The sequence below is a fragment of the Mycotypha africana genome, assembly GCF_025528875.1.
Source record: "Mycotypha africana strain NRRL 2978 chromosome Unknown BDF20scaffold_1, whole genome shotgun sequence".
Classification (NCBI taxonomy): domain Eukaryota; kingdom Fungi; phylum Mucoromycota; class Mucoromycetes; order Mucorales; family Mycotyphaceae; genus Mycotypha; species Mycotypha africana.
Window position 1 is genome coordinate 2,203,474 of NW_026515725.1, and position 27,819 is coordinate 2,231,292.

The 27,819-nt window shown below is 36.9% G+C and overlaps 10 protein-coding genes across 10 annotated transcripts; 4 read left to right on the forward strand and 6 right to left on the reverse strand.

Moving 5' to 3' along the window:
- Window positions 1-285: 285 nt before the first annotated feature.
- Window positions 286-1,377, reverse strand: BDF20DRAFT_811167 (ribosomal RNA-processing protein 7-domain-containing protein; the record flags this gene model as incomplete). The annotated part of the gene is made up of 3 exons (XM_053076662.1): window positions 286-689; window positions 762-915; window positions 1,060-1,377. The coding sequence occupies 3 exons, from the start codon at window positions 1,375-1,377 to the stop codon at window positions 286-288; spliced, it is 876 nt and encodes a 291-aa protein (XP_052940838.1).
- Window positions 1,378-2,525: 1,148 nt separating this feature from the next.
- Window positions 2,526-5,096, reverse strand: BDF20DRAFT_845371 (uncharacterized protein). The gene is made up of 3 exons (XM_053079679.1): window positions 4,864-5,096; window positions 4,488-4,769; window positions 2,526-4,357 (listed from the first exon to the last, which is right to left on the reverse strand). Exons 1-3 carry the CDS (start codon window positions 5,034-5,036, stop codon window positions 2,749-2,751), a joined length of 2,064 nt encoding a protein of 687 aa, XP_052940839.1. The 5' UTR covers window positions 5,037-5,096; the 3' UTR covers window positions 2,526-2,748.
- Window positions 5,097-6,924: 1,828 nt separating this feature from the next.
- On the forward strand, window positions 6,925-8,331 carry BDF20DRAFT_831610 (uncharacterized protein; the record flags this gene model as incomplete). The annotated part of the gene is made up of 4 exons (XM_053078465.1): window positions 6,925-7,053; window positions 7,404-7,509; window positions 7,810-7,880; window positions 8,038-8,331. The coding sequence occupies 4 exons, from the start codon at window positions 6,925-6,927 to the stop codon at window positions 8,329-8,331; spliced, it is 600 nt and encodes a 199-aa protein (XP_052940840.1).
- A 971-nt stretch (window positions 8,332-9,302) lies between these two features.
- BDF20DRAFT_845374 (concanavalin A-like lectin/glucanase domain-containing protein) lies at window positions 9,303-10,545 on the reverse strand. Its single transcript, XM_053079680.1, has 2 exons — window positions 10,234-10,545; window positions 9,303-10,121 (listed from the first exon to the last, which is right to left on the reverse strand). Exons 1-2 carry the CDS (start codon window positions 10,469-10,471, stop codon window positions 9,562-9,564), a joined length of 798 nt encoding a protein of 265 aa, XP_052940841.1. The 5' UTR covers window positions 10,472-10,545; the 3' UTR covers window positions 9,303-9,561.
- A 1,048-nt stretch (window positions 10,546-11,593) lies between these two features.
- Window positions 11,594-12,367, reverse strand: BDF20DRAFT_845375 (uncharacterized protein). The gene is made up of 2 exons (XM_053079681.1): window positions 12,168-12,367; window positions 11,594-12,091 (listed from the first exon to the last, which is right to left on the reverse strand). Exon 2 carries the CDS (start codon window positions 12,053-12,055, stop codon window positions 11,900-11,902), a length of 156 nt encoding a protein of 51 aa, XP_052940842.1. The 5' UTR covers window positions 12,056-12,091; window positions 12,168-12,367; the 3' UTR covers window positions 11,594-11,899.
- A 691-nt stretch (window positions 12,368-13,058) lies between these two features.
- On the reverse strand, window positions 13,059-13,806 carry BDF20DRAFT_831612 (uncharacterized protein; the record flags this gene model as incomplete). Its single annotated transcript, XM_053078466.1, has 3 exons — window positions 13,059-13,238; window positions 13,424-13,490; window positions 13,715-13,806. The coding sequence occupies 3 exons, from the start codon at window positions 13,804-13,806 to the stop codon at window positions 13,059-13,061; spliced, it is 339 nt and encodes a 112-aa protein (XP_052940843.1).
- A 3,150-nt stretch (window positions 13,807-16,956) lies between these two features.
- BDF20DRAFT_909346 (uncharacterized protein) lies at window positions 16,957-17,702 on the forward strand (the record flags this gene model as incomplete). The annotated part of the gene is made up of 2 exons (XM_053083573.1): window positions 16,957-17,251; window positions 17,356-17,702. The coding sequence occupies 2 exons, from the start codon at window positions 16,957-16,959 to the stop codon at window positions 17,700-17,702; spliced, it is 642 nt and encodes a 213-aa protein (XP_052940844.1).
- A 90-nt stretch (window positions 17,703-17,792) lies between these two features.
- BDF20DRAFT_51724 (cyclophilin-like domain-containing protein) lies at window positions 17,793-20,227 on the reverse strand. The gene is made up of 5 exons (XM_053075646.1): window positions 20,129-20,227; window positions 19,897-20,030; window positions 19,635-19,819; window positions 19,144-19,555; window positions 17,793-19,053 (listed from the first exon to the last, which is right to left on the reverse strand). Exons 2-5 carry the CDS (start codon window positions 19,929-19,931, stop codon window positions 18,012-18,014), a joined length of 1,674 nt encoding a protein of 557 aa, XP_052940845.1. The 5' UTR covers window positions 19,932-20,030; window positions 20,129-20,227; the 3' UTR covers window positions 17,793-18,011.
- A 1,994-nt stretch (window positions 20,228-22,221) lies between these two features.
- BDF20DRAFT_845402 (P-loop containing nucleoside triphosphate hydrolase protein) lies at window positions 22,222-23,718 on the forward strand. The gene is made up of 3 exons (XM_053079682.1): window positions 22,222-22,543; window positions 22,634-23,305; window positions 23,399-23,718. The coding sequence occupies exons 1-3, from the start codon at window positions 22,231-22,233 to the stop codon at window positions 23,623-23,625; spliced, it is 1,212 nt and encodes a 403-aa protein (XP_052940846.1). The 5' UTR covers window positions 22,222-22,230; the 3' UTR covers window positions 23,626-23,718.
- An 800-nt stretch (window positions 23,719-24,518) lies between these two features.
- On the forward strand, window positions 24,519-26,846 carry BDF20DRAFT_51810 (uncharacterized protein). The gene is made up of 4 exons (XM_053075650.1): window positions 24,519-24,994; window positions 25,076-25,946; window positions 26,038-26,146; window positions 26,220-26,846. Exons 1-4 carry the CDS (start codon window positions 24,837-24,839, stop codon window positions 26,579-26,581), a joined length of 1,500 nt encoding a protein of 499 aa, XP_052940847.1. The 5' UTR covers window positions 24,519-24,836; the 3' UTR covers window positions 26,582-26,846.
- The last annotated feature ends 973 nt before the right edge of the window (window positions 26,847-27,819 follow it).

The following is a 27,819-nucleotide window of genomic DNA, read 5'->3' on the forward strand; positions in this document are numbered from 1 at the left end:
ATACAAGGTCTATATATAAACTACTCAATATATCAGAAGTCAGCATGATTGCAAATATGCAGACGCCTATGTGGATCATCTGCGACTGATGACAGTGAGATTCACAGCCAGTAAAAAGGAAAGAGTTTCAAGTCTGTGCTGACAAAGGAATTGATAGTGCGTTGCGAATGTAAGCATAGATATTTATTCCTCTAGCTGGTATTATTCATAAATTGTATTTCTATAGTACATAAAAAGTTTTTAGCAATAAAAAGGCTATAACAAATTTCTCATAAAACAGTGCAGCTAATAAGGCTTGAATTTTCTACTTTGCTTCAAACGGGCAATCTTTTCTTTATCTTCTTCAAACTTTCGTCTCAAATCCTTCAATTCTTTTTGCTTCTGTTCACGCATTTGGAATCTATAAAAGTTGACTAATTCCTTCTTCTTTTGCTTTTGCGCGTAGTATTCCTTCTGCGCTTCAGCTGCCTCAGCACTAATAGCGCCTACATGAATTGTACCATCTGTTGTCTTTGCCTTTTTATGATTAACAACCAATGTAAAGCCATCTTCATCCATTTTGTTCATACGCTCCAATCTTTCACGTTCCTTTCGATATTCGTCTGCCTTGAACTTCATCATGAAAGAGTCTACTTCATGTTGTAGATCCTTAGCATTCGGTCGAGATAAATTGTATGCCAGCACATAACCTACATTAGAAAAAAAAAGGCAAACTCTCTTAGTGTTACGTTGAATTTGATTAGTCTACAATAAGAATTTACGTTGAAGTCCTAAAGGTTGGTCTGTTTCCTCATCTTCTTTTGCCCATTTTTTTTCCACTCTGCGCATATTTAGAACATCCTCAAGATCTTGATCTGTGGTAAAGACAATATGCGCAGACGATCCACCAGTAAATAATTTTCTTAATTCAATTTTCTGGCTTTCTACGACTTGATCCAATTCCTCTTGCTTTTCGTTACGTTTCCTCTTCTTATTCTTATTGTTTTCAGCAGTAATCTTTAGTTGTTCTTGCTTGGCTTGTTCTACCTTTTCTTGTATTTTCCAGTACTCTTCAGAAACTGAAGAGCCGGAGTCGCTGTAGGTGATCTGGTCAATGCTATGTCCTTTGAACAACTTTCTTAAATGACGATCAGTTGTATCTGCTGGCAAATTTAGTAGAAAAAGAGTACGATCTCTGATGTCTTCATCGACTAATGATTTGCTTTCGTGCTTTTTCATATAAAAATAATGTCGTATGCTCTTATCACTTTCGCTCATTATGACAGGGAGAACTTTAAAACCTTGGAACTCTTCTAACTGTTTATTCTGTTTCACTTGATCAAGAGTATCAGTTTCAATGCTAGGCCGTTCGCTCTTCGTTTTTTTAGCTTTTGCCATATTGAATGCTTTTATAGATCGTGAAAGTAATGCTGTACAAGATCATTCATAAGTTGTGCAAAGTCTTTTTCACTAATACGTTGTGAAAGGACAGTCACCACAGTTAAGCTTGCGGCATCGGAAACTAGCGTTAAGACTCCGAATAAATATTGTTTTCGTGTAAGATTTTCACACCGAACAAAATGCTTGTAGGCACTCTAATGACCACTTACGTCAATAACGATGAATCAAACTCTCCTTTCGCTTGCTGAAAGCGAGGTCTTTTATCTTATTGACAATTGAGAAACGAAGAAGAAGTGGATACAAACATGCCTTAGAAGAGGTAAAGGAGTTTTTACGATGAATACGAAAAAGCTCTAGGTAAACTGCTTCAAGGTTATTCGTTGAGTGCATTAAACGCTCTGGAGAAGGAAACGTATTTATTTAAGAAATGAAATGTTGCAGAAGCGAGTGTTTATTAGACATTTTATGAAAGTAATACTGTCTTCTCTCCTGCTGTTTTCCTTTCAATATAGCAGTTTATCCCATATTCTGATGAAAAGATGCTAACTATCACGCGGATAGCCGCGCACAACGGTGAAACACAATCCTCAATGTTTTGCTGTGTCTATTGTCTACAAGCTTCATAGAAGGATTCTCGGAACGTAAAAGGGCAACATTGTTTCTATAGTAGCTGTAATTATAAAGCTAAGGAAGGCCTGGAAAAAAACAGAAACGCAGAGCTGCATAAACATGAGCGCTTAGCTTGTGATAAATTGTAGCAGTATCGGCAGTCTGCGTTAACTATTGGGCTTCAATGAACTGTTTTAAAATAAAGGCTTTTAGGAATGTTCAAGAGCTTCATTTTTTGTGATATTTTGGCGACAGCTGCTTACTTGTTCGTGCCACATATTTTTTTTTTTTTCATGGTAGTAGTTGCTTAGACAGAATGGTATTAGTGTACTATAAACGAGCTCAAATGTCAAATTAGGTAACCGTAGCACGCATTCTAACCCTGAACACTTGCATGATCTGTATTAGGGTAATCTTGTGTATTATGCGATTATATATGAGGTTTTGGGACACATATATTCATAATATATGATTTTCGGTGAGTTGATATGACAAAATACTAGAATGATTTTATTTAGTTTTAAACATAGTAATTAGGATGGGAAAATTGTCTTTTCTTTTTTAATAGGGTGGATAATCAATAGGATGTAAGTTAGAATATGTATAGAACAATAAGAGAGTAGTAATTTGTAGTAGTATAATAGAAGTTGTAGAACTTATACCAGGAAGAGATAATATTATACGTGAAAAAACCATAAAAAAGACGTACTTGAAATTAGAATAAAAAAAGTAGTATTAAAGTAAATAGTAAAAATAATGTTAATGAGAGACTGTCGACGAGTGATGCATATAATGTCTATTTGAGCCATTGTTATTATTGATAGTGGTATTGTTATTGTTAGTGGTATTCACCATCGAACGATCAGCATCAAGGGGATTTGTTGCTTCTCCTAAAGTAGAGGAGGGATTTGTGTTATTAGCATCATGCTGCTGCGGCCGTACTCCATAACTGTTATGAAAATCCGAACTCAAATAAGTATTTCCATTACTGTTTTGTTGAGGAGCAAACCGGGCATTATGTTCTGAGGATGCTGCTGTATTAGCGGCATTAGTAGCAGCAGCAGCAGCAGCATTAGTTGTAGAACCAGTGTTCGTATCACGATTATCACCATGCTGAGTCGTCCAATAAGGATGTTGCTGGTGATGACGGTGGTGCTCTGTTGAAGAAGGATGTTGCTGTTGGTGGCCATAATAATCACCAGAAGGAGGCTGGTTAGATTCCAATCCGCTATGGTGGTTGCTATTACTGTTATCTGCCGTATAGAAATGCCCGCTGTTATGTTGATGATGCTGTTGAGAAGCATACGGGTGAACCATATAACTATTTTCACGAGCTTGTTGTTGCTGATGATGAGCATGTTGGTGTGGGTCTTGTTGTTCATCATGCCGGTTACCAGCTGTTGCTAGCCCAAGAGGTGGAGTATTTAATACTGAGGAAGCATAGCCTAGTGGGTAGGGATAGGTAGGAGTTTGAGGATGATGATAAGGGTAAGCGTGGAAATCATTAGGTCCAGCTACTGAAGCAGCATTTAAACCAGCATATCGTGATTGCTGTTGTTGATGCAAATAGGGGTCACTTCCAGATGGAGCAATGCCGATGGCTGAAGCTGTGGCAACACCATTTAATGGCGGCAGAGGAGGAGTATTTGTAGATGTGTTACCGGAAGGACCGCCTGGGCCAACCATGCTAAAAGGCGGAGGTGGTGGTGGTGGATGATGACCCACTGCTGCAGCTGCTGCATTCACGGCAGCAACATTAGCAACTGCACCCACCCCAGAGGGAGTGCCAGCATCTAGGCTTCTATATCGAGTATGAGAATCAGCATAATGGCCGGGACTTCTACCACGAACTACCAAAGGAGCAGATACAGTAGTTGCAACTTTAAATTGTTTACCCGTGGTGGAACTATTTGCATAAAGAGAAATTACGATCTCGTAATACTGCTGTGCAGCTCTTCGTTTACCATTATTGGCAGTGGCTGTCTTGAACTGTAATCTCTCAAATGTCACAATGTTGTGATTGGATCCAACAGAAGCTAAATGAAGATTGCCACCTACACTGACAACTCGGGGTTCAGGTATCATTTGTGGGCCTTTGTCTCGTTTAGGTGTATGCTGCACAAGTTCAATTTTTTTATCACTGCCTGAAACACGAGCTGTCACCCCAATGCTGAAATAATCCACTTGATAGAGCTCTTGATTTTCTGTTTTCACAAGGCAAGGTACCTCGGGACCTTGAAACATGTAATTCATACCATGAAGCTCGAAGACTGAACTCACTTGGAAGTAGTTACGGCGATAACAGGTCCAATCTTGATCCGCTCGGAAAAATCCACGATCCATCTTGGCCTGTAGCTGAACTTGGTACCTGATAATCGGTGGATTTTTTAAGAGAAGAATACAATATTACACAAAGAAGATTTTGTATTACACAGTGAGAATTATAAGCTTTTTTTAAGGCGTTTTTATAGTTGGTTCCAAAGTTTTTCTTAACTCACCCATTCGACTGATCAATATTCCATAAGTCTAGTGTCTGCTTAGTTGGACTGAATGCTGGTCCTGTTTCGAAAGAAAACATAGATGATTCAGTTCTGCGTCTCCTTAATGCTACACCTGATGGATAAGGATTGGAATGAAATGTAGTTGTTGTAAAACTAGCTGGCTTGGAAGGAAGCGGTGGCCTTCTTCTTATAAGGTCAGGCGTAGCTATCTTATTGTTATCTGGAGGTGGACTGATTATATCTGGTCTAGGTGTGCTAGGCTGTGAGCCTGAAATCAATCTTAATATTGTCATAAAAAAAGAAGGATGTTGAATATGTTTCCTTATCCCGTTATGTGTTTATAATATGACTAAACAGCGAACCGTTTTCTTACCCTGGGATTGCTGGTTGACTTGACATTCCAGGTAGTACATTAGATGCGTTAGAAGCAGTGGCAGGATGTGTTGAGAAGTCATTGCTGTTATTGCTGTAAGGGTAGCTTGATTGAAGTGACATATAATTACGCGGTGTGTCTGGTGGTGAAGTCCACTTATTTTCTTGTTGCATATTTTTCAGGTACAACGATAATACAAAGAAAAAAAAAAATGAAAATCAAAGAAAGAAACTTGAAAAGGGTAACAAAGAGAGCGCCTTATTTCTAATTTACTTTGCTTTTTCTGGCTGTGCTCTCATTGTTCTTTCTTTAGTTTTTTTTTTTTTTTTTTTTTTTTTTTTTTTTCTTCTTTTTTTTTCAAAGCAGAATAAGAGAGATTTTTTTTATTTTTGTACAACTCCAAGTAATTATCAAAGTATCCAATACACGTAAGTTTTCAGCGTAAAAGTGTTTACATCTTTTCTGAAATGAAGGACACCAACTTGATGCAAACATATAAGAAATCAAAAATAGTAAAAGGGTTTTAAAGTTGTTTTTATCTTGTATTCAATGGAAATACGAAAGGACTATGTAGTGTAGGGTCCTTGGATCGACGCTGATTGGACTCGATTGATTTTCATTGTAACTCTGCTTAACTAAATCTTTCAAAAGTGGAACACATCTAGCATTGATGCCTTCGCCTTCAACCACGCCAGCAATGTCCGCAACGTAAAGCATTTATGGATGCACTAATCAATAAGAGACAGTTGAAAAGGCCTTATTGCCTTCTCTCTTCCTCTACAAAGAAAACATTCATCAGGGCTCAAATGCAAATGTAGTGAATACATGTTTTTTGCAAACCCTGTGAGCTTTATCAACGTGACGCAAAAAACAAGATTTTACGCTTTTGTACTACGCTACATGGTTCGAAGGACCAAGTGAAGTTGGGAACTTTTGAAATAGTAAAAGAAAGATATACACTATTCGTTAAAAGAAAGGTATCAGCCGTTTAAATCGCAAAGTATCAATCAAGAGGCTTTGATCAAACTGACGTAAAGAGTTTTATTGCGAATCAAAGCTCTACAGAACTACAAAATACTAATCATGCAAACTTATTAATTTGACTAAGAGGTTTCTGATTTCCTTTCCCTTTCTTATTTCTTTTAAAATACAAGTAACACGTGTTTCCTTTTTTTTAGACTGGAAGACCGCAATTATACGGTAAAAACGATAGCTCCTGGTCAAATTTAAGAATTACAGACATTAAGACTTTGAGGAAAACAAAGCCCATTAGCAGCTTTTCATATTATAATGATAATGTATTGAAAATGTGATGGATAAATATGAAGCATCCACTGAAATAAGAAGGCATCCTTTCAAAGGAGACCCGCAAGCAATTATCATATACAATGCCACCTTAAATTAACCGGTCGCTGTCACTATATGATTCTACAGCTATTTAGCTTGGCATAATTGAAGCGGTTGAAGCTTCAATGAGCTTTTTTACGAGCCCAATCGCATGGAGAACCTTCAAATACTAACATTTATCGTTGACTCGAAGAGACCATTTTCGATCCTCATGCATATACATGTATGTACAAGAGCCATACCATATCCCTGGCCTTTGTTAGAATCTATTATCAGATTGAAAGCAAACCGCTTTTGAAACATCTTCTTTACGAATATATGTTGCTTTAAAGATCTAGTAATGGAGAACAACAGAAGATGCTGGCCCGATATGTTTTTTGTCCATTGATAACGTATAGTTTATATTATTTATTTTATTGAATCCTAACTCTCTCTTCCATTCTCTATCCTGAATAATTTAATCAGTCGCATGGTACTCTACGTTCATATTAATCAATAATAGATAGCACCGTTCATATTTGATATTTACTCTATTTCGAAACACTGCTTTCTCTCTTTCTTTGATTTAGATCTTAATAATTCAATTATTTTTCAAAAACTTGTTGGCAGAACGGTATATCAATGATGGAAGAACAATGTATTTTATAACAGTATTAGGCTGCTTGAACTGCAACAACAGCATGAGCAATATGACGATCAGCATGAACGTCTTAAATGACGCAAAACTGCTCCGTTCCTACTTACTTCTACTGGCTAAAGCGATACGCGAATTGTGAACAAATAAGCGCGATTCGTGCATTGACATATTTTTACAAGTCGTTCGTAATGCTAATCTCTTTGACGGTAAATTTGGAGATATATCACAGGTTTGGGCTTACTATGTTTTTTCCTTGGAATGGTGAAAAACAGAAAATACCAGGACATGATGATTTCAGGCATAACATTTATTGACGTCCATAAAAAAACTCACATTCTATTTTCTGTTTACTTGCACAAAAGTCTTTATTACGGCATCAAATTATATGAAAACGTTCCACTATTACTTTTCAGCTTATTTCAACAACTCGAATTGGGTCTGTTCAGCCACTTATTATGAATAAAACGTAAAAAGGTATTCAATACAAAGCGGTTGAGATACGTTAGGCGCGCAAACCTGTTAGATATTCTACTCACATTATTTTCTATCTTTACAGATAAACTTGAAGCCTTTGGAAATTGTCCCTCCCTTCTGTGTCAACATACTTATTTTTTTTTTCATATTTGGCTGTCTCTGCTTTATTCCCAACAACAGAGCCAACGGTAATTTTTTTGAGTGATCATGATCTGTATGATAGAAGCAGGTTTAGTACCAGTATTTTGTAAATTAGTGCTATTGCAGAAACGAACCGAATTCTTTCAAGATATACTCGAACTGTGAAGAGGTAACAAAATTTATTTTTTTTCCAACTAGATAAGTACAGAGCGACCGTTATGTGTGCAAAATCGATAGCGGACAAGAACTGCTGTCTCATAATTCAACACATCACTCTTAAGACACAACAGTTATCGGCTATTGCAAACTTTTATTATTTTTTCACTGCTATATACATTACTTTATAGCTACGACGGGTCGGTGGCTCTTTTCTCATATGTCACCATCTAATCCACCTTTCGTGCCCGGTGTAATCGCTGTTAGTTAATACGACAATACAGACACTCTCTTCCGTTTGTCGTAACCAAAACAGCGAGTGGGTAAAGGAGGATAACGCGGAGGAAAACGATAACGATGGTTTTATTTTGAAAAAAAAGTTTTATTATGGACCATCATTACGCAAAACTCAACTTTAGGCATCTGTACTATCGTCTACATCTATTATACTGCCTGATCTCTTTTCCGTTCTATCACTGTTTCTGTTAGTAACGGAAGCGACGTCGCTCCATCTATCTTTATCGCGATTTCTTTTATTCAGTTTGGAAGATTGGTTGGACCGAAGTTTACCTATCTACCCGTCTTGGCAAATCGATGCATTCAAACGCAGCAGCAGCAGCATCAGCAATAAGAGTAGCAACAAAAAGCTACTCTTCGGTATCGCCTTTGCACGCATGTGCATCATTCATCCTGCTTTTCCTCAGTTCTGTTAAGCACAATATTGACAAATAGCAGCTTTTTATTTTCCGTTTATCTCTTCTGCCGTCAGTAATCACTGGCTCATCAGTGTAGTGTACATGACGGTTCAAAAGGGAAAAATAATATATTGTCGGCGGCAGAAAAGTCCTTGGTGGGCGGTGTCTTCAGTTTCTTTTTGGTCGTTGGATTAGCGCTAGGAGGGTAATTTAGTCTTTTGTTGCAATAAACATTGATCTTTAATTGTGTTTAGTACACAGAAAAAAAGGTCGGTATGACGATGAACACAGGAGAGTCTCAAAGCGTTTGAAGGAATAATTCAGTAGACATAATTGACATAGCTCAGTATTGACGCGAGCAAATCAATTATCGACGAAGCAAACGAATTTAAGGAAGGAGATTGCATTTTCAGCTTTGTTCTTTTGTAGTAATTGAGGAACAATAACAGCTATATCTAGAGGTTGGGCTTCATTGACGGATTAGACGTCCTAGAACTCTTATTACGAATCCCAACACGGCCAAAAAAAAAGCCTCTTCCTTTTAAAAGATGAATGGTTTTTTTTCGGCTTACTGAAACTTCTCTTCTTGCTGATGGAGAGTTAGATTTAAGAGAAATTACTGAGAATCATATTGATTATGCAATTGTATAAGAAAGTAAAGTCATTAACCGTTAGTAATTTAACTTGGCTTAGATTTTTTAACTTTGGTAGCAATCATCCTTTTGGAAAAAAGGAAAAGATGAATTTTGTAATTTGCAGCAGCAAAGATATATTGCGTGTCAGCCTAGAGCATGGCATAATTTCCAAAAGCGCACGCCTTACAGTATGTTCTAAAGGTCTAATATAAGACTTTTGAACGGCGCTTTACGACGAACCTCAAACCAGCAAAAATGAAAAAGATAAAACCTATGAAAAACTATGTATTTGTAATCACACTGAAAGCAAAGATCTTCCTTCTTTAAAAAGGATGTCTGGTGAACAAGAGTGAGTTCTAGTATACAATGTAGAGCGATTTATTCAAAAAAAGCAAGTAATCAAAGAAGAAACAAATTACAAATGATATAAATTAAATGGATGGCAAGACCGAGGTGAGTGATTTGGTAATGATGAGTGAGTGAGTGAGTGAGATTGATTAGGCGAGAAAGTGAGGATGACAAATGACAATAAAACAATTGAAGGATATTATGATGCGCTATAGATGTTCAGGAAGCGTGAGAGCGGAAATAATGTTGTTGCGGAAAGAGAAGCTTAGATAAGTTCGTTGTATTCAGGATCACATTCGATTTGGACAGATTTGACAACAGCGGAAACCTTATCAGTCTTGTCCCAATCAATAGGTCCACCAGCCCATTCAGCAGTATCAGAGGGGTTAGAAGCATCCCAAAGACCGAATTGCACATTAGTGGGGTGAGTAGGGAAGGTACATTTGTCATCGTCTGAGCAATCGTCGTCGTTGTTCTTGGTACGGATGACCTTGCCATCGACGGACCAGACAATCTTTTCAGGAGACCATTCAATGACATAGGTATGGAAATCATCAGCAGTATCCAAATCAACCTTGCTATTACCACCGTTGACACCATAAACAGGATTCTTACCATAGAAGAAGTTGGTTTGAACTCTGTTGCGTTCAGCACCGAGCATTTCGAAGTCAATTTCATCACCTTCATCAGAGATCAAGATAGCATCGGTAATAGCACCCTTAACACCAGCAGACTTCATGACATAGGTGACCTTACCGTAGTGCAATTTTTGAGGGGCTTGGATATCAGCAGAAGTGTCTGATTCATATTTATTGTAAGGATTGTCTATAAAAAAGCAAAAAGACGTTAGATAAATAAGATATACGCACATAAAACGCAAATTGATGATGTGCATCAAAAGTTTTCAACGCAGTAATCGGATGAACTAGAAACTTACCATTATCATCAGGGTTGGTCATTCTAACAAATTGTTTGGGAGGCTCAAGAGTCAATTCAAGGCCTTCAGAAGTGACCTTGTAGCCCTTTCCCTTGCCGGAAATGTCAAACCACTCGCCAAGACCGTTGCTGAAGTCGGTCTTTAAGTTTTGACACTTATTCTTGCCGCCTGAAGAAGTAGAAGCGGCACTGGCACCTAAGATAACAGCAGCACATAAAGAAAGCTTGGCGAGATACATTGTTATTATTGTTTATAGATAAGAATGTGCTTTAGAAAATAAGTGGCAAAATCAAAGATAAAATGATAATGAGATAAAGAAAGAAAACTGGATCGAAGAGGATTGATGATGGCCTCTTATATATACCCAATTTTTTTTCGATCCATAGGCATTTATTTTGCAATATTTTTTTTTCTTTTTAATCATTGAATGACAGTTTCAATATCAGCAAAAAAAAAAGTTGAACTTGAAAGCAAAACTGAGTTTCGAAAAAGGCTATGATAATAATGGAAACAACAACGAGGGTCGCCATGCTTTCCATCTGAAACAAATAAAAAAAAGAGGGATGAATAGAACTGTCTTGTACATGGACGACTTACAGTAGTACTTAAAATTTGGCACGGACCTTTAGACTTCCATGCAAAACAGATGGTTGTACACCTGTTTCTAAAGAGTACTTAGAACATTTCTAAACTATCTATCTCGCTTCATACGCACATTAGCTCTATAGTAACGTTATGAGCATGGAATAAATCAGAAAATCTCTAGGTATATCCAAAGGGAAGAAAAAAGAGTTCTCTTTTGCAACGGCTCAAGCGAAGCAACTAACGTCTCGCAATGGCCCTAAAACGCTACAAGATGATGTGTTTAGATGCCTAAATTTAAACATAGCATTTGAAATATAGATCGACAGACGACGCGTCCGCGTGGTCCTCTTCTTCTTTTTCTTTCTTTTTTTTTTAACTGTTACTGAAATAAATACAGCAACTAAAAATATCTTAAAATAGTATCCCATGATCAGGAGTGTTACTATGCTGTTTGAGGCTTGATCTTTATATAGCCGTGGAATGAAAAGAAAACAACTGAACAAACATTACTCGGTCTTTTTTTAGCTGTTCTTTTTGCCCTTTTTTCAAATTGAGATCAAAACAAAAATATTCGTAGATGAGCGAGAGCGCCAGAAGCATAGAGTGAGGGTAACCAATAACATACTTTCCGCTGCAGCACCATATTGGCTACATATCTCCAATTGATCGATCAAGTTTAGATATGTGCTTCAAAGAAGGCAAGGTACAAACCCACTAGTTTGTGAAGATTCTTCAATTTTTTTTTTGTGAGCTTCTAGAACATTTCAAATTTGCATGCACACCGACAAAAGAAGCGCACGAACCACTTACAATTTTGAATATTTTTTCCCCGATTGACAAATTTAGTTTTCAATTCCTCTATGACAATTCAATCCCGCTTACAAACAAAACCAGTAGCCATCACCATGTTTTTCCTGAAGCCTAAATAGCCGTTTAATGGACCTAAAGGATTTGTAAGTAGAAGGTTAGTAATATACGCACGCTTGTCCCTTCAAACATAGAATCAGATATTTATCAAAAACGGGAAAAGTTGAAGCGACTTTGGGGTTGATGCGTGCATGCGCGTACGCAAAAGTTTCTTTCACCGTTCCTTCATAATCTGTTTCTGACGGGCTTTGACAGACCAGCAGCTGCCTTTCAAAATAATAACAGAACGTCTCTTGGCAAAAAACAAAAAAAAAAAATAGATCCAATGGATTTCAATAAAATTGCTCTGAAAATAGCAACTTGATGGCATACAACTGACAAAGAACGCAATAGTATGGTAGCACTTGTAAATATTGAACAGTTTCTGTTTACAACAGGACTCAAAAAATTTTCAACTTGTATTAATGCACTCATTATGCAAGGGATGATTGAAGCAGCCAATTGTTTTTCAGAAATTTTGGATGATGGTGCTATCGTTGTACAAATCTCAAACGCGTGTGCAGTTTTAACTTAACCTATGTCAACAATTTTTGCACGCAACAATCGAATTTAACAAGATAAGTATAAAGAATAGTTGAGCATCATCGTGCAAAAGACATGAGGAGCTTTTTTTTTTGGATTGCGTTTGTTTTTGGGTGGTTGGTAAGCTTTTTGTTCGTGTCTTGGCCTTTCAAAAACAGTATATAATTGTTTCATATAGTCGCTCTGTTCCTATGATAATCAACGCCGATTGATATACAAAAAAAGCAATTTTAGAAGTTCCTAAATCTTAATCATGCTAGCGTCAACTATCCTCCCATGACCATTCCATGTTAAACTAAGCTTCTTCTCTCAGTCGAAAGGCATTTTTAGTGAAGAATGTTCAACATAATAGACTATGAAAGCAGGCATTTTCTATTATGTCTACTGAAGAGGCTATGATAAGTTATTGCTTAGTTGTATGAAGTAAAAATTCGTTGTCGCATGTTTCAAAAACATGTTCTTATGCCCATCTCCCGTGGAACTTACTTACAAAAAAGGAAGATGATCTGCACTGTGAAAAGAAATGACCTCTCCCCATTGTCACTTATGCAATGAACGACAAAGCGACACAGGTTGAGCAGACATGACAGTTCAACTGTTCTTTTCCTATGATTCAAATAGCATGGCTGGTTCTCTTAAAGAACATTTATATTACTGGACTCAGATTTCCACAAAACATTGTCTTCTCAATTTACTACATGCTGACTGATAGAAAAAATTGTCAATTCGTATATGTGTTTTACTTTATTTCAGTGCAGGAACGCATGTGCTTCCCACAGCGATATAAGATTTCAGTCCGTTAAAGAACAATAAGACATAATAGTCCGAGATACAACCGAGAAAAAATCATGCGCCCACGCAAAAAGGAGCCAGAAAATAACAGAAGAATGATGCATCAAAAGTCTTTGATAAAACTCATAGGTAAGCCAGATATAGTAAGACTGCCATAGCACTCCCATTTTACATAGTATCTAGATATCCGTAATAGTAGGACTTTTACTTTGCTTATTTTTGACGATCTTATTCCGCATCTTCTACCTAAATTTGTAAAAGTCGCAATGAAGAACTTTAGATGTTTTGTGTCTCAAGAGAAACACGATATTACCAAACTTGAAATGAAAAGGATAAAACGTTTTGTTTGGAATGACGATATTACCAAAACTTCAGATGGTGTTGAGCACTTTAACGACTGTAGCTCTAGGCCGAGAGAGGAACCTTCATAGCTAACAATTCAAAGATACGCAACAGGTTTTTTTAACACTGTTGCTGTAAGATATTAGCTCGCAGAAACCGTAGAAACCATATGACTTTCTATCAGTATTTAAGGTATTTTGGAGTTCATCTACAAACCTTCATACTTGATAATATATAACTAATAAAGCCTATGTTCTCTTGTCGTTTTATCTACATTTACCATGAGGCGGAAAAGAACCTTTGATACATTTACATGATGTTTACTCCTTCAGACTCTTCACTTGAAGTGTGCAAGTAGAAAAATCTGGACCGAAAGGTATCGTAATAAGTCATCCATAAACTCATCAAAATGTGAACAATAAAAAATATTCTCTTTTACAAAGAGATGCTTATGTATATTCGTCTTTATTGTTCTCTCAAATGTCAAGGATAAATATTTGGGAGTCTCGTCTTAGCTTCATACTCTTCATTGAAGCATACACGCTGAATGGTTCTGCTTCAAATAGCTGTTTTTGTTCCTTCTGCCACCCCGCACCACAAACATTACATCATTTCATGTGGAAAAGGTGGGAAAGAAAATGAAGAAGCGAACAAAATAGAGGTAAGCTTTTTGTATCGGAGCCAACCTTTGGATTGAGGATATGAATTCAGCCATACAGTATTCCAAGCACACCATATTATTGGGAAAAAAAATCGTGCCAAAACACGATGAAACACCATAATCTTTGTTATATTAGAAAAGGAGCAAAAATAGCGTTCAAAATCGACAATACAAAGTAATAGACCGAATGTATGTCATATATATATATATATATGTGCTTGCTTCAGGGCATGCAAACCCTAAATGGCTTTTTAAGATTTTATTTTAAATGATTAAGACATCCGTAATCCTCTCGATGAAAGTCAGGGCCATTTACAAAGGCTTTTCGCCATTACAACAGGGCCGGTTTTCCACATGTGTATAATAAACACGGTTTACTATATTAAAAAGGTACGTGACGACAGCATCATTTAAGCACATAATATTACTATAAGCGCGTCAGAAGTACTATGTGATGGGTTTACATATATATCTGTTTAAACAGACAATATATGTTGTTGTCTAGCTAGTCTCTCTTTTCTCATATCTGGAGTTATTGCTTTCAAAATTAGTTCACATGTTATCACTGCGTATTATTGAAAACAGTCCAAGGCTCCCTTCAGAACCGTTTTGCTTATAATGCTATTGCAGTTAACAGGAGGCTAAACTCCTGGAAGTGTCACTGATGCCTATTGCACCTCAGTTTCTATTTTCATACAAAGGAAAAAAAAAAACCAACTAATCTCTCAGAACAGCTAAAAATTATACGCTAAAGTCCCTAAAAATAAACCGCCGCTAAACCTAAGGGCAGAAATAGAACATACGCCTATTACATTCAGAATGATCATGTGTATGTGCCTATATATACACACAGGATGCGCTTATATTTCAAGTTGAGATTGATATAAATCAGGTCCTCAAAATTCTATAATAAGTGATTCTAAAAATGCAACAGTATGGCGGGGAACATTGCTCGATTAAATCTGCCATTCTTCCAGATCTGGAGGGGATTACTGTAGCTCATCAAATCACTAAAAGAAACGTTGTGGGTAGCTAATGCTAGTAAAAGAAAGCTGCCCAAGGGGTGCTTGAAATAACAAATTCGCAGGGATCATTTGCCCACTGCCGATATTAGCTCGAAGAAGTTTTCGTCTGCAATAACTAATGGTAATAGCATTGAGGCTTGTCGTCGTATTTGAATGCGTTTATGTGTATTTTCTTCTTTTTGCAGAACCCCTTATAACAACTTTTCGTTTTGAAGTGAGTTGAATCAAGAGCAAGCGTGCATACATCAACTGAATGTCGAGAGGCTGATTAATTTGTATTTCATCAAATCTAATTGAAACATCATATATTGTTTCAAAGGTCGTACATACATCGGAAAGACGCCAAAAGTGGAATGAACGCTGCCTAAAGATTTGCAATAGATTTTCCTGACGTCTATTGTTCACAGAAACTATTATGCCTGACCGAAACACATATTGTCATTGGGCTAAAGCTGTTGTCCTTTAGTGATAGTGAAATTGACAACACCCAATCGTTAACTTTTGAGGTTTGGCCTCGTGTTGAGTGAACAGTACACGTTGCTTTCATCAATATTAATTAATCAGTCAACTTAAGCAAGCTTCTTTCCCCCCACCCCATTCAAAATGGAGACGAAAACGATCAGATAGTGTTATTTGTCAACCATTGTCGAAATAAACGGGTTTTAACGTGGCACGTTTCACTTTTCAAACATCTGTATCTGCTAGTTTAGCTTTTTTGCATAATACACAATTTAAAAGTTATGATTACTATCACTAATGTTGGAAAATATTCTTTTAACTTTTCCTTACGCATGAGAAAAGAAGATATCATGGTTTTTGACACATACAAACTTATAGCAACAGCGAACCACCTGATTCTAATGAGGTGAAAATGTAGACAGTCTTTCTTATAACTGCTTGTATGTTCTTGATGATTGAATGGCAGAGGAGATTTTCAAGTAAGCCCAACAAACAGTGGGATATTATGTTGACAATGAATGTAACGATCGTCATTTGCAATAATGTGTCACGAGGAGGGCAAAGAACATCAATTTTAACATATAGCAGTCGAACCCTAACTGACTGCGAGACATTCCATGAAAGCAATCCATGTCTATATACACAACAAAGGGCATTAAGCCTTTGATTTACATTAAGACAGAAGCATTTGTGAACTTAAATATCTTCTGTAAAACCACGTGGTTCAACGTCTTGACCGGAGAATCCACAACTTATGGTTACAAGAACCCGTACCAAACGAGTAAGTATTAGTATTTTCGCGACTGCAAATGATCTACCAATTTTGTTCGTAATCAGCTCGTACATGTGATTTGGTTACACTTAAGGAAACTCCTTTGATGACAAGTTAAGGATCGATCAAATTAGCCCAGGGATGAACTAGGCTAAGTAATCCATGTGGTTATCCGTCCTGCCGATGATCCTCGCAATCCACTGAATAGTATGGACATACAATAATAAGCTTGAGAATTTTTGCTGTCGGCTTTTTGTATTTGGTACTAATTAGGATGTTTGCAGATGAGCCCAACTCGTACGGTTTTAATGATCCAGGAGAATCTGATATAGAGCAGGAGCAATTAGATAGTGAAGTCCATGAAGATTACCCTCCTTCAGAAAGTCTCAGTGTCGTGGTTGACCGGATATTGAACTTTCCTCAAACAACACCGTTCGAAAACAATTCAGAGTACACGATAAGTCTTGATATTAGGCTCGCTAGAACGTTAGCCGCCATTTAAAACATCGAGAGCTTATTAGAGGAGCCGAACTTTGATCAGAATATAAATTTGCCACCAGTAACTCCTCTTTATCCTGATCAGTAGCAACCCTTTCTATCCAGAATAAGAAATAGTGGGGGATTCAATTGATGAGAGAATGGCGCTTGTCCTAAAGCATTTGGCTCGCGTACTTCTGAACGTCGGACCGCGCTTAATACAAGTAGCTCAGGAGTTGAGAAGTGAGAGTCAACATATAACAATACCTCGGCCGCCGACAGCTCAGTATCAACACCAAAATACGACACGATTTGTTCGAGGGCTTAATTTGATAAGTCACTACACCAGTTCAGTAATATCAAGTATCGAAGCCGATGCACAATCCCAACATGCAGCTACTCCGCAAGCTGGCTCAGGTTTGAATGCCCCAACTATTATTATTGATGCTACTTTGCGTCCTACAGTTTTTAGATATTAGACGGAACTCGAATAACCCTATTACAGCCATTACCAGGGGAACCTCTCCCATTGAATCTGGCTTTCATAATATGGACAATAGCCCTATTCCTAGCGATAGACATACTGATAGCAACAACAAGTAATAAAGATAAAACAAAGAAGAAACAAAACAGGAATACAGATTTCCGGCGAAAATCGCGACATGAAGAAGACTCTTCATCCTCAGCCATATCGACTACTGCGTCTGGTAGAAACACTGGCTTGAAACGCAGCCATCAGGGTACAAATCCATCGCGGTATGGAAACAGTAGTGATAGCGGTAGCACAAGTAGCAGAAACGCATCTAAAAAAGCCAAGCATGAAAGGAAGAAATATATGAAAGGAAAAAGCACTCAACGCTCCAAAGACCACAGCAGCAAGGGTGATAGTTATGGCAGAGGCCTTTAAATTTGAAGCCATAGTGTAAGTGTCAACGCTAGTCAATAATCTTACAAATATATATATGTTCACGGTATAGTACGTTAATCGTTCACAAATGCCATTTTTATTCATATGTCTCGTTTTGAGTACATAGCACATATATGAACAAACAGTGTATGTTCTGATAATATACCCTTCTAGTTCAATGTTCTTAAATTTCTATATTGTTTGTTTAAGCCAATGACTCTCACTCATAACAATCATTCTTTTACCTTACATAATGAATAAACAATACCATTTATAAAACTACGAATAAGGTTTGTTCTCTTTATTTCATTATCTTCTCGAATCATTGTTATATCTTCTATCATATCTAGACCTTTTGCTATCTCTATCGTCGCTTTCGTAACGTCTTGTATTTGGTTGTTCATAAGGGTCTGCATGACCATCACGCTTTCTCCTTTGATCAGAGTGGTAGTCACCTTTTTCCTTTCTACTTGACATCGATGACGACAACAAAGCGCCAGTTTTAAAACCTTTCCTTTTTTCATATTCTTCTTGCTTAGCCTTAGCCTCCCTATCTCTGGGATCAATCACAACGTAATCATCAACATTTTCTTTCCGTTGCATCAAATCTTTCCCTTTCAAATCCTTATCAAAAACTAGTTTATGAGACAACCAGCCTTCGTCTGTAACATCATCCTCTGCTAGCTTGCTTGGATCAAAACAGGATTCACAGTTGGGAATACCATGCAAATCACAAACTTTTTGTTGCTTTTTTCTCGCCTCTTCTTCCTCGTCGTCCACAGTTATCGCAGAAGAAATTTTCTTTCTGAAAGCTGTCAATTTACCTAACACATCTTCATCATCTTCTTTACTGGCTTTCCATTTTGACTTTTTTGACTTGTTCGTAACATATTTTTCTCTTTCCAATGCTACTAGAGATATTTTCTTCCCTTTCTTTTTGGTATCTGCTGCTAACCTTTCTTGTTCCTCTCTTTTGGCTTCCTCATCATGTACTTTTGAAATATTACGAATTTCATGCTTCAATTTTTCGATTGTCTCTGCTGCACTTTCCGAGGCGCCATCTCCTTTTCGATTGATATCATCCACTACTGTCTTTTTCTTCTTTTTCTTATCATCTTTCACTTTTGTCTTTAAATCGTTGTCTATCTCATTTTCAGTTTCTCTTCTTTCATTTTTCTGAATGATAGGCTCAGCCTCTATGGTCATTTCTTCGTTATTATTGAATGTTTCGGTTGGCGTTTGATTTTGAGCGTCAGGCATGAGATCGTAGACACTTTTTATCTTCTTATTCATCTCTGACGCTGGCTCTAATTCTTTGGCTTCTTCACCGAATGATAATAGATTAAGTTGTCTATATAATAAGAAATAAGTAACTTAGCTCTCTCTCTCTCCTTCACACAGTTAATTTTACATTTTTTTTATTATTTCCCCATTTGCTTACTTTTTTTGCCCTTTCTTTTTCTTTTTTTCTTGTGCCTCCTTTTCCTCTTGTCGTTTCTTTTTCTCTAACTGTCTTTGTTTCTTTTTCTCTTCAGCCGTGATGCGAGGAATGATATCGTCGAATGGATTCAAAATAACTTCTGCACTCCTAATGCGAGGTGGGTATAAGGGTCGTTCATTCTCATCAAGTTCCAATTCTGTCATTTTCATGACGTTGAAAAGTGTATCACCTGCTACTCGACCGAATAATGTGTGTCTTTTCGTGAGTTCATCAGCACGATCCAGCGTAATGAAAAATTGCGATCCGTTATCGTTTTGACCGGTATTAGCAACGCCAACCAAACCTCGACGGTTAAAACGTAGACGAGAGTGAAATTCATCAGGGAATCCATCGTCATATATAGACTCACCACCTTCATCGGAATAGTAAATCATTGTTAGCATCGCCAAAAACGCATAAATTTCCTTTTCCAAATCGTTTTAAAACTTTACCATGACCGGTGCCTGTAGGATCACCACCCTGAACTAGAAAACCAGGGACAACGCGGTGAAAGATGGTATTATCGTAGTAACCTTCTAAACAGAGTTGGATAAAATTTCGTGTTGCTCGAGGGGCTTCTTTTCCCCATAATTCTACTTCAATGTCGCCGGAGGTTGTATGAAGAATGACTTTTGCACTGATATTATTTGTACAATAAAAGGTTAAGTAAATTAATTGTAGACAAATTGTATTGTTAAAAGATATGTTAGTTACTTTGTGTGTGGTTCAAGTGCATAAATGTTCGACATGTTGCTATTAAGAAAAAATCAAAGAAAATTGCCTTTATTTCTTACACCAGTTGTCATTACTTCATAAGCGCTGTCACGGGCGGTGTTTCGTTCAACTAACTGCAGCGAGAATTGAAAGAGGCAGCAGAACAAAAAAAAAAAAAAAAAAAGGTTTACAAAAAATCACATGTATTGAGTCGTCAACTTTCTTGCTATACCAACAGTTTTGTAAAAAGCAAACAAAGGAGCAGCTATAACTTCCTTTAATTATCTTTCTTCAACAGCCTAATTAATTGTAACTTCTGTTGTAAGAAACATGTGCTCTAACCTATATGATTGAGAACTCAAGATAGTTACAATGAAAATTGAGTCTATAGCATTTTCAGAACATTATGAGTTGAATAGGAAAAAATTTACGCTTCTCGACAGACACATTGATACTGTAATAGCCATCTGAAGTCTTCCAACACATTAATACGATTTCACGCTCCTTTCTTCTTTTTTTTTTCCCATTAATAAGTACATACTATTGCTACAATAAGCAGTGTACGGTAATTCCCTGTTACAAATTAAGCCCCTTTGCGGTAGTGGTTGTTATGTCGAGCAATAATTTATAGTTTGATCCGTTCTGTATACGGTAATAATAATGTATCCATTGCAACTAATAATCAATTACACCTGATCATCAATCTATGATAGCTTTTCTTCTTCTTTAATCCGTGCGTTGTTTCTGTACACTGGAATATATAATCAATTCTTATCAACCAAGCAAAAGAAACAAATCGACTACAACATCAAACACGCAGAAAAAACAACAAAAAGGAAAAAAGAAAAGATAGAATTCAGAAACAAAACAAAATGTACTGTGATCCTCAGAACCCGACACTAATGTGTCCTGATACTTATTGTGCCAATTCAAATTTTACATATACAGTATGCCAATACACCACCTCCGTGGATTCTAAACGGAACAAGACATTAACAAATTTTGATGCATGCCCGGATATTAGCAGTTATTCATTGTCCTGTAACAATTTTAAAAATTGTCTTTCCGTCCTTCTATATGTTAACCAAATACAAGCAGGCGGTGGTAATAATACTTCGTCAGTAACAGCATCAGGAGCAACATCAGTTACAAAAATTGCAGCAAGATGCGTGGTGGGTCACGCTACAGATGAAAACAGTATTCAGTCCAACATTACTACTGCACAAGGAGCAGCGAAGACCGATCAAAGTGCTACTAGCTTGGCATCAACACTATATGGTCCGAATCAGCACTGCTGTATGCACCATTATTGATACTGATTTGTTTTCTTACTATTTTTACATCAAAAGCTATGTCCTCTCATATATAAATTGAAGTATTCAATATCAACAATGCTTAGAAATATAGAGATGCGTACAGTTGTAGTGGGAAATGAATACATGGATAATAAGAACATTTTGTAACAGTTCACCAACAAATAGTCAAATAGTGATACTCGCTAATAGTGCATTCAATGTGAGATAATACTATAGCAAATAAAAAGAGTCATTTGTGAAAGTTAAAATTTGGTTTGCACTACTTTACTCTGAAAAATCCAACCTTTTATAAGTTATGCCTGTTGAAGGCACTGCCAAGCCATCATTTTAAGAAAAGGCCTACTGCTTCATAAAAATAGGCCACCATTATGCTTATTATATACTCTGATGACTCTTGAGAGTTTTTATCGTTCCCATTACTGCTCTTTTCATAGCAAGTGTACGAACTCTTTCAGTCACACTTATTGCTACTGAAGAATTCTTTCAACTAAGAAATATATTAAGTTGTCATTATTGTATGTAATCTTTTATTTCTCGAAGCAAGTTGCTTTAAGAATTTTCTCATGTCATTGTATAGTGTGTTGATTACCCATTTTATTTCTCGCAGATTCTCTGCAGTATCTTTGACCTATCTCCTATCTCCTTACTGTATACTGAAATTTCTGTTGAGCAATCCTTTCATCGTTCGGACATTCTTAAGACGTCAGACTTGTATCTGATACATTTTCTCTCGCTAGTAATGATAAAGTAATTGAATTTAGATGATGAAGAGAGAGTTCTTAAGGTTGTTCATTGGATGAGAAGCAAGGCTTAGTATGAAATAGAATGGACGTTTCTTGGAAAAGACAAATTGAAGTCTTGTTTCAATCCTTCAGTAACGTCTATAAACGTTAGGTTTTCAATGTCCAAAAATACCCTTCGCTGTTCGAAAAGGTAATGGACAGCAAGTTTTTCAGAATTGTTTAGCAGTGAAAAGAAAAGGTACAATTGATTTAAAGCCCTCTGACCTAATGCAAAAATGCTCCAGTCACAATATTCTTTCCAAAAGCGCGTTTCAATACGCGCTGGCATAACAGTGATAGATTCTGTAAAGGTAAAGTTTCTCTACTTACTTCGATTCCAACGCCATAAACAATACGAACTTAAACCTTTCCAGCAAACTAATAACAGGATGAGCCAGATGGATATTGATGCAACGCCAAAAACACTAAACAAGGGCAAGATGAAAATGCTAGACGTTACATCTGAATTAGACAATCTACCTTGGGTGGAAAAATACAGACCGCAAACTTTGGATGAGTTAGTATCTCATGAGGACGTTACAACAACTCGTAAGTAGCTTTTTTTTCAGATTTAGAAAGAAAAATTGACGTTATTCTTACTCACATTTCTTCCTTTCATTTACTATTCCGTCATTTTAGTCGAGACATTCATCGATCAAAAACGGTTACCCCATTTATTATTTTACGGTCCACCCGGTACAGGTAAAACGACTACAATTCTGGCATGTGCACGCAAACTTTATGGTGACCGATTCAAGTCCATGATCTTGGAGCTCAACGCCTCAGACGATCGTGGTATTGATGTCGTTCGTCAGCAAATCAAGAACTTCGCCAGTACTCGCAATATTTATAGCAGCGCACAAGGCAATTTTTACAAACTGATTATCCTCGATGAAGCCGATTCTATGACCACTGTGGCTCAAGCAGCGTTACGTCGCATTATCGAAAAGTACACGAAAAATGTACGATTTTGTATTTTATGTAATTACATCAGTAAAATCATTCCAGCTGTACAATCGCGTTGTACCCGTTTTCGATTCAGCCCCTTGACGATCGAACAAGTGGACTCAAGGTTACAGAGGATTATTGATCAAGAGAATGTACATATTACAGAAGACGGCAAAAAAGCACTTTTGCAATTGTCAAAGGGAGATATGCGAAGAGCATTGAATATTTTGCAAGCTTGTCACGCAGCTTATGATCGAATTGACGAACAGGCAATTTATCATACGACAGGACACCCTCAACCACAAGACATTGAAAGAATGGCGAAATGGATGATGTCTGAAGAGTTTACAACAGCTTTTTCAAGTATGCTGAAAGACAGGAGGAAGGGAGGCATATAACTTTATGTAAAGAGGTGATCTAACCTCTTTTTTTTTTCTCTTCTGTTATTTCCGTTAGACATTGAAAAATTGAGAAAGGAATCTGGTTTAGCTTTATCGGATATTGTGGCGGAAATCTATGGTTTTGTTCGTTTGATTGAGTATCCAACAGAATCCCGCATACTTTTGCTGAAAAATCTAGCAGAGATAGAATATCGGTTAGGTGAAGGAGGAAGTGAGCAAATTCAATTAAGCGCGCTTGTGGGTGCATTTAAGCTTGCTCAAGCGAACATTGCTACTACATAAATCATTAATGACAAAAGACATCTAGCCATGTATTCAAACACAAGACTTATGACTTATCTTTTTTTTTTTTTTTCTTTTTAAAAACGGAAAAAAAGGGAATATCTATTTATATGTATAAGAAAATCAAATATGTACTTAACGGCTTAAATGGCTCAACTTTTTTTATTTGATGGATAAAAAAGCTTGCAGAACATGCATATAAAATACATTGGTGACCCTTAAAACAAAAATTTTATCATAGCAAGTGTCAAAATGCCTTTTGAACAAAAGAAAAGGTTCATAGTAGTAGTTTTCTAGAAATAAATAGAAGATGTTGTGCATACAACACATCTCTCCTTTGATATTGAATGGGCTAAAGAATTATAATCTTTTGAATATCTAATTTCAAACTGGACTAATTTAAACATGTTTATCAGATACGTAACCGATCATTTAAATGTGTGTGTGGCCTCTGTGCATATTTGAATCAGGCGAGGGATATTACATCTAAAACCAATCTTTCCTTTTTTTCTTTTTTTTTGAGGGAAAAAAAAAAATAAAAAATCGAAAGTATAGAGTGAGCCACAATCGCCGTTTTGGATACAATTATGAAATGACTGTTTTTGAAGTCGAACCAATGACTTTTGCACTAATTGATGATATCTAGATTAGCTCTGTGTAGATTAAATCGATTTGCGGGTAAAAACACCCTGTGCCCCTTCCCTTTTTATAATCAAGGTCCATCATTGGCCAGTCAATAATCCAGTCTCGTGACGTTGGACGGGTTTTGCTGTTGTGCGTGTGTGTGTGTATATATGTGTGTGCGTGTGCGTGTGAGTGCGGCAACTAAGTGTCTATCCCCACTGCGCCTATTTTGGTCCCGTCATTTCCGTTCGAACCACTTCTCTTTTTCTTCTTTTTATTTTCCATTTATTTTCTAGTTTCTCCTAATTATTTTTTACTTTATCACATTTAACTTATGACTAAATAAGTAGGGAAGAAGATATAAAGCTCACTTTTTTTTTCTTCTAAGACTACAACGAAAACGCAGCCGCAAAATCAACACACTTAGTTACTTAGATTGGGAAAAAAGGGGATCCAAACTACTTAGAATTTTTTTTTTTTTTTTTTATTTTGGTTTTACAACCTGCCTTTTCAGAATCTATATCCATTATTGAATCGGAAAGACAATTTTTTTCTTCACTTTTATTTTGCTTTTGCGAACAACAGAGATGGAAGTCTCTGAGTTATGTCATGATTCTACCCCAACTACCAGCACTACCAGTGCTACCACTACAGATTCCCCAATGTCCTTCAATCACGGTGGCGCCAGTAATGATGAGAGTATAAAAGACACTTCATCAATGCCACTGGCAAGCTTTAAAGAAAGGTTGGCTATCAAGATTTGAAGTTGATGAAGTTTCTATGTTGGCACTAACCTAACTATCTCTCTCTGTTGATCTTGCCAAAGTGGAAAAGCAGCTTTACCTTCATTAAGTAAACAACTTTTCTCTGCAACAGCAAACACTGATAAGAATGCGCACAACGTGAATAATCAGCATCATGTAGCAGTATCACAAACAAGCCAATCAGTCTTAAAAGATAAACATGATTATCGAATTCAATATCAATTACAACATCAGCATTTAAAACCATTTCTGAATCTACCTTTACCCCCAGCGTTAGTCAACTCTGCTTCTGCTGATAATACAATCAACAACCATAAATCTAGCAGCACTAATAATTCTTCTCCGCCACCGCCACCAGGCTATTATTCACAGCAACAACCATTTCATTCTTATCCTCCACAAAATCAAACACAGCAACAGTTATTCACAAAGCATGTTCATCAAAGGCCCATCGCTCCACACCCTACACCGTCATCGACAGTAACTGCAGTTAGTTTACCAGCAACTTACTCTGAAACAAATAGTAGTCATGAAAGCATTGGCAGCAGTAGCATTAGTCTTAAAAGACCTTCTCCAGATGATAGTACAATAGACGATGATGATCATGCATTAAAAACAATTGTAGAGCAATGTACTTCAGTTTATCAAAAAATTGGCAAATATCGTGTAGATCCTTTAACAGAAACAGAACGAAATAAAATTATAGATGATGTCTTTAGTACTACAGAACGAATGTTGAAGCTTTTGAATGAACTACAGTCTACTACGGCAACATCATCCACCACGAGTGAATTGCTAAAGCATGTAAATAACAACAATAACAACAAATTTTACAGCGGTAATAATGAAACTGCTGTAAATGACGACTACGAGTTGATCAGACAAGCGAGGAATCTACAAAAGAATTCCAGAAGTAAATATCGCAGGAGAAGTGTAAGTGTGGAAAAAATACATGCCATTCGCATATGCCTTTTTAGCTCATTTTTGATACTAACCGATCTGCGAAAAAAAAAAAAAATAACAGAGAACGAATATGCTGGGTCATAGATGTCACTCTTGTAATACAACAGACACTCCGGAATGGAGAAGAGGTCCTGACGGAGCTCGAACCCTATGTAATGCCTGTGGCCTACGTAAAGTATATATGATTTCACATGCTACTCTTTCAATCGTTTTTAGAACTAACCATTTCATTTAAATAATTAGACTATTCTAAATTATTACGAAAAGGCTCTTTAACTGTCCAAACACATAATTTCATGATTGAACCATCATCTTCAGCACCGCCGCATTGCTCATCATCACCTCCCCTACCTCTACCAGCACAACCACAATCACAGCAACCACATCCGCCCGCTTTGAGTAATGATCAGCGTACTTCCTCAAGAGCAGCGGTAGAATATCCCATTATTCAAGTTTCAGGATCGACAAATACAACTTCAGAACCAATGGCAGAAGATGGCGCACCTTGCGCAACAGCCGCATCAATACCAAATACATCACGGCCAATGCACTTCATGCCGTCAAATACGCGAATAGTCGAACTGAAAGATGTGGAAGAGGATTAAAAACATTGTGCCTACACACAGAAGTGTGAGTGGTTATCTTTTTCTTGTCGTCGTAATCTCTATTTCTCATACCTACAGACTGCAACTCTAATGGGCTGTGGATCTGCAACCATATATACAACTGTGTCCTTCTTTTTCTCTTCTCTCTCTCTTCTCCACAATGTGAATAATAAACATGGATATGTATATATTTCTTGTGGCCGGTTGACTTTTATAGCATTTGATGAATAATTTAGAGTATAAAACCAAATCGATTTAAGATTTGATCTTCCCTTCTTCAACTCAGTTTTGGCCTGTTGTACACCAGCTGGACAAAAAAAATACGCCCTTTCATCCTCCCCTTTTCATTCATTTACCTCCTTTTAAGTAATCTTGCTTCTGTTACCACCAACCGTAAAAGCCGTTCTGTGGTTGAACTCTACATGATTTATTTTTGTACTACACGATATAAATCGATTCTGTTGATACGATCTGCGTACAAACACAACTGAGATCTCGATCGGAAGTCTTATTTCAAAATGATGTAGTATCGTGTCATTGTTGTATAACATTCCAAGCTAATGTGATGGCTTCTATCGGTAAAAAAACGAAGGAGGAGGGGTTCATCGTACAATAGTGTCAATAAGACAGTATCATACTTCTTAGCTTTTTCTTTCTCTGACCCTTCTTATTTCCTTTTTGTATAATTGAAAAAGGCTCCTGTATTATCTGTATGACATCGACTTTTTTCCATGATAGGCATTATCCTTATCGTAGATTTTAGAAAAAAAATTCTATTACTTGCAGTTCAAAAATTACAGGGAAGCAATGTTAGAAACTTTGAATCATCTCCAATCACATCTTTTATATCATTTTGCTTATTTCCTAAGACTATTGTGGTTCGTTCTTATACATGCATATGTATATATATAGCTATACATCATCATCAAGCGAAGCCTCCTTCATTTATTATATCAGTCATCCTTCGTTCATAATCCCTCCTATTGAAATAATAGCAACAACTTGATTATGCATAGCATATAACTTTCATAATATCAACTAGTCAGACTTTCTAAAAAAAGAAGTTTTAAACGCCAATCCATTTTAATCTAGTAGTCTAGATAACAGAGATAACTTAATCGAATGGAAGATCTCCCTTGGAGCAAAAATTTATTCATAAACGCGGTTCTTGCATACGGTGACGTGTGCATTCCGCAGAAGCGAACTAAGGATTTACGTTCTCAGTTATTCATGATAAC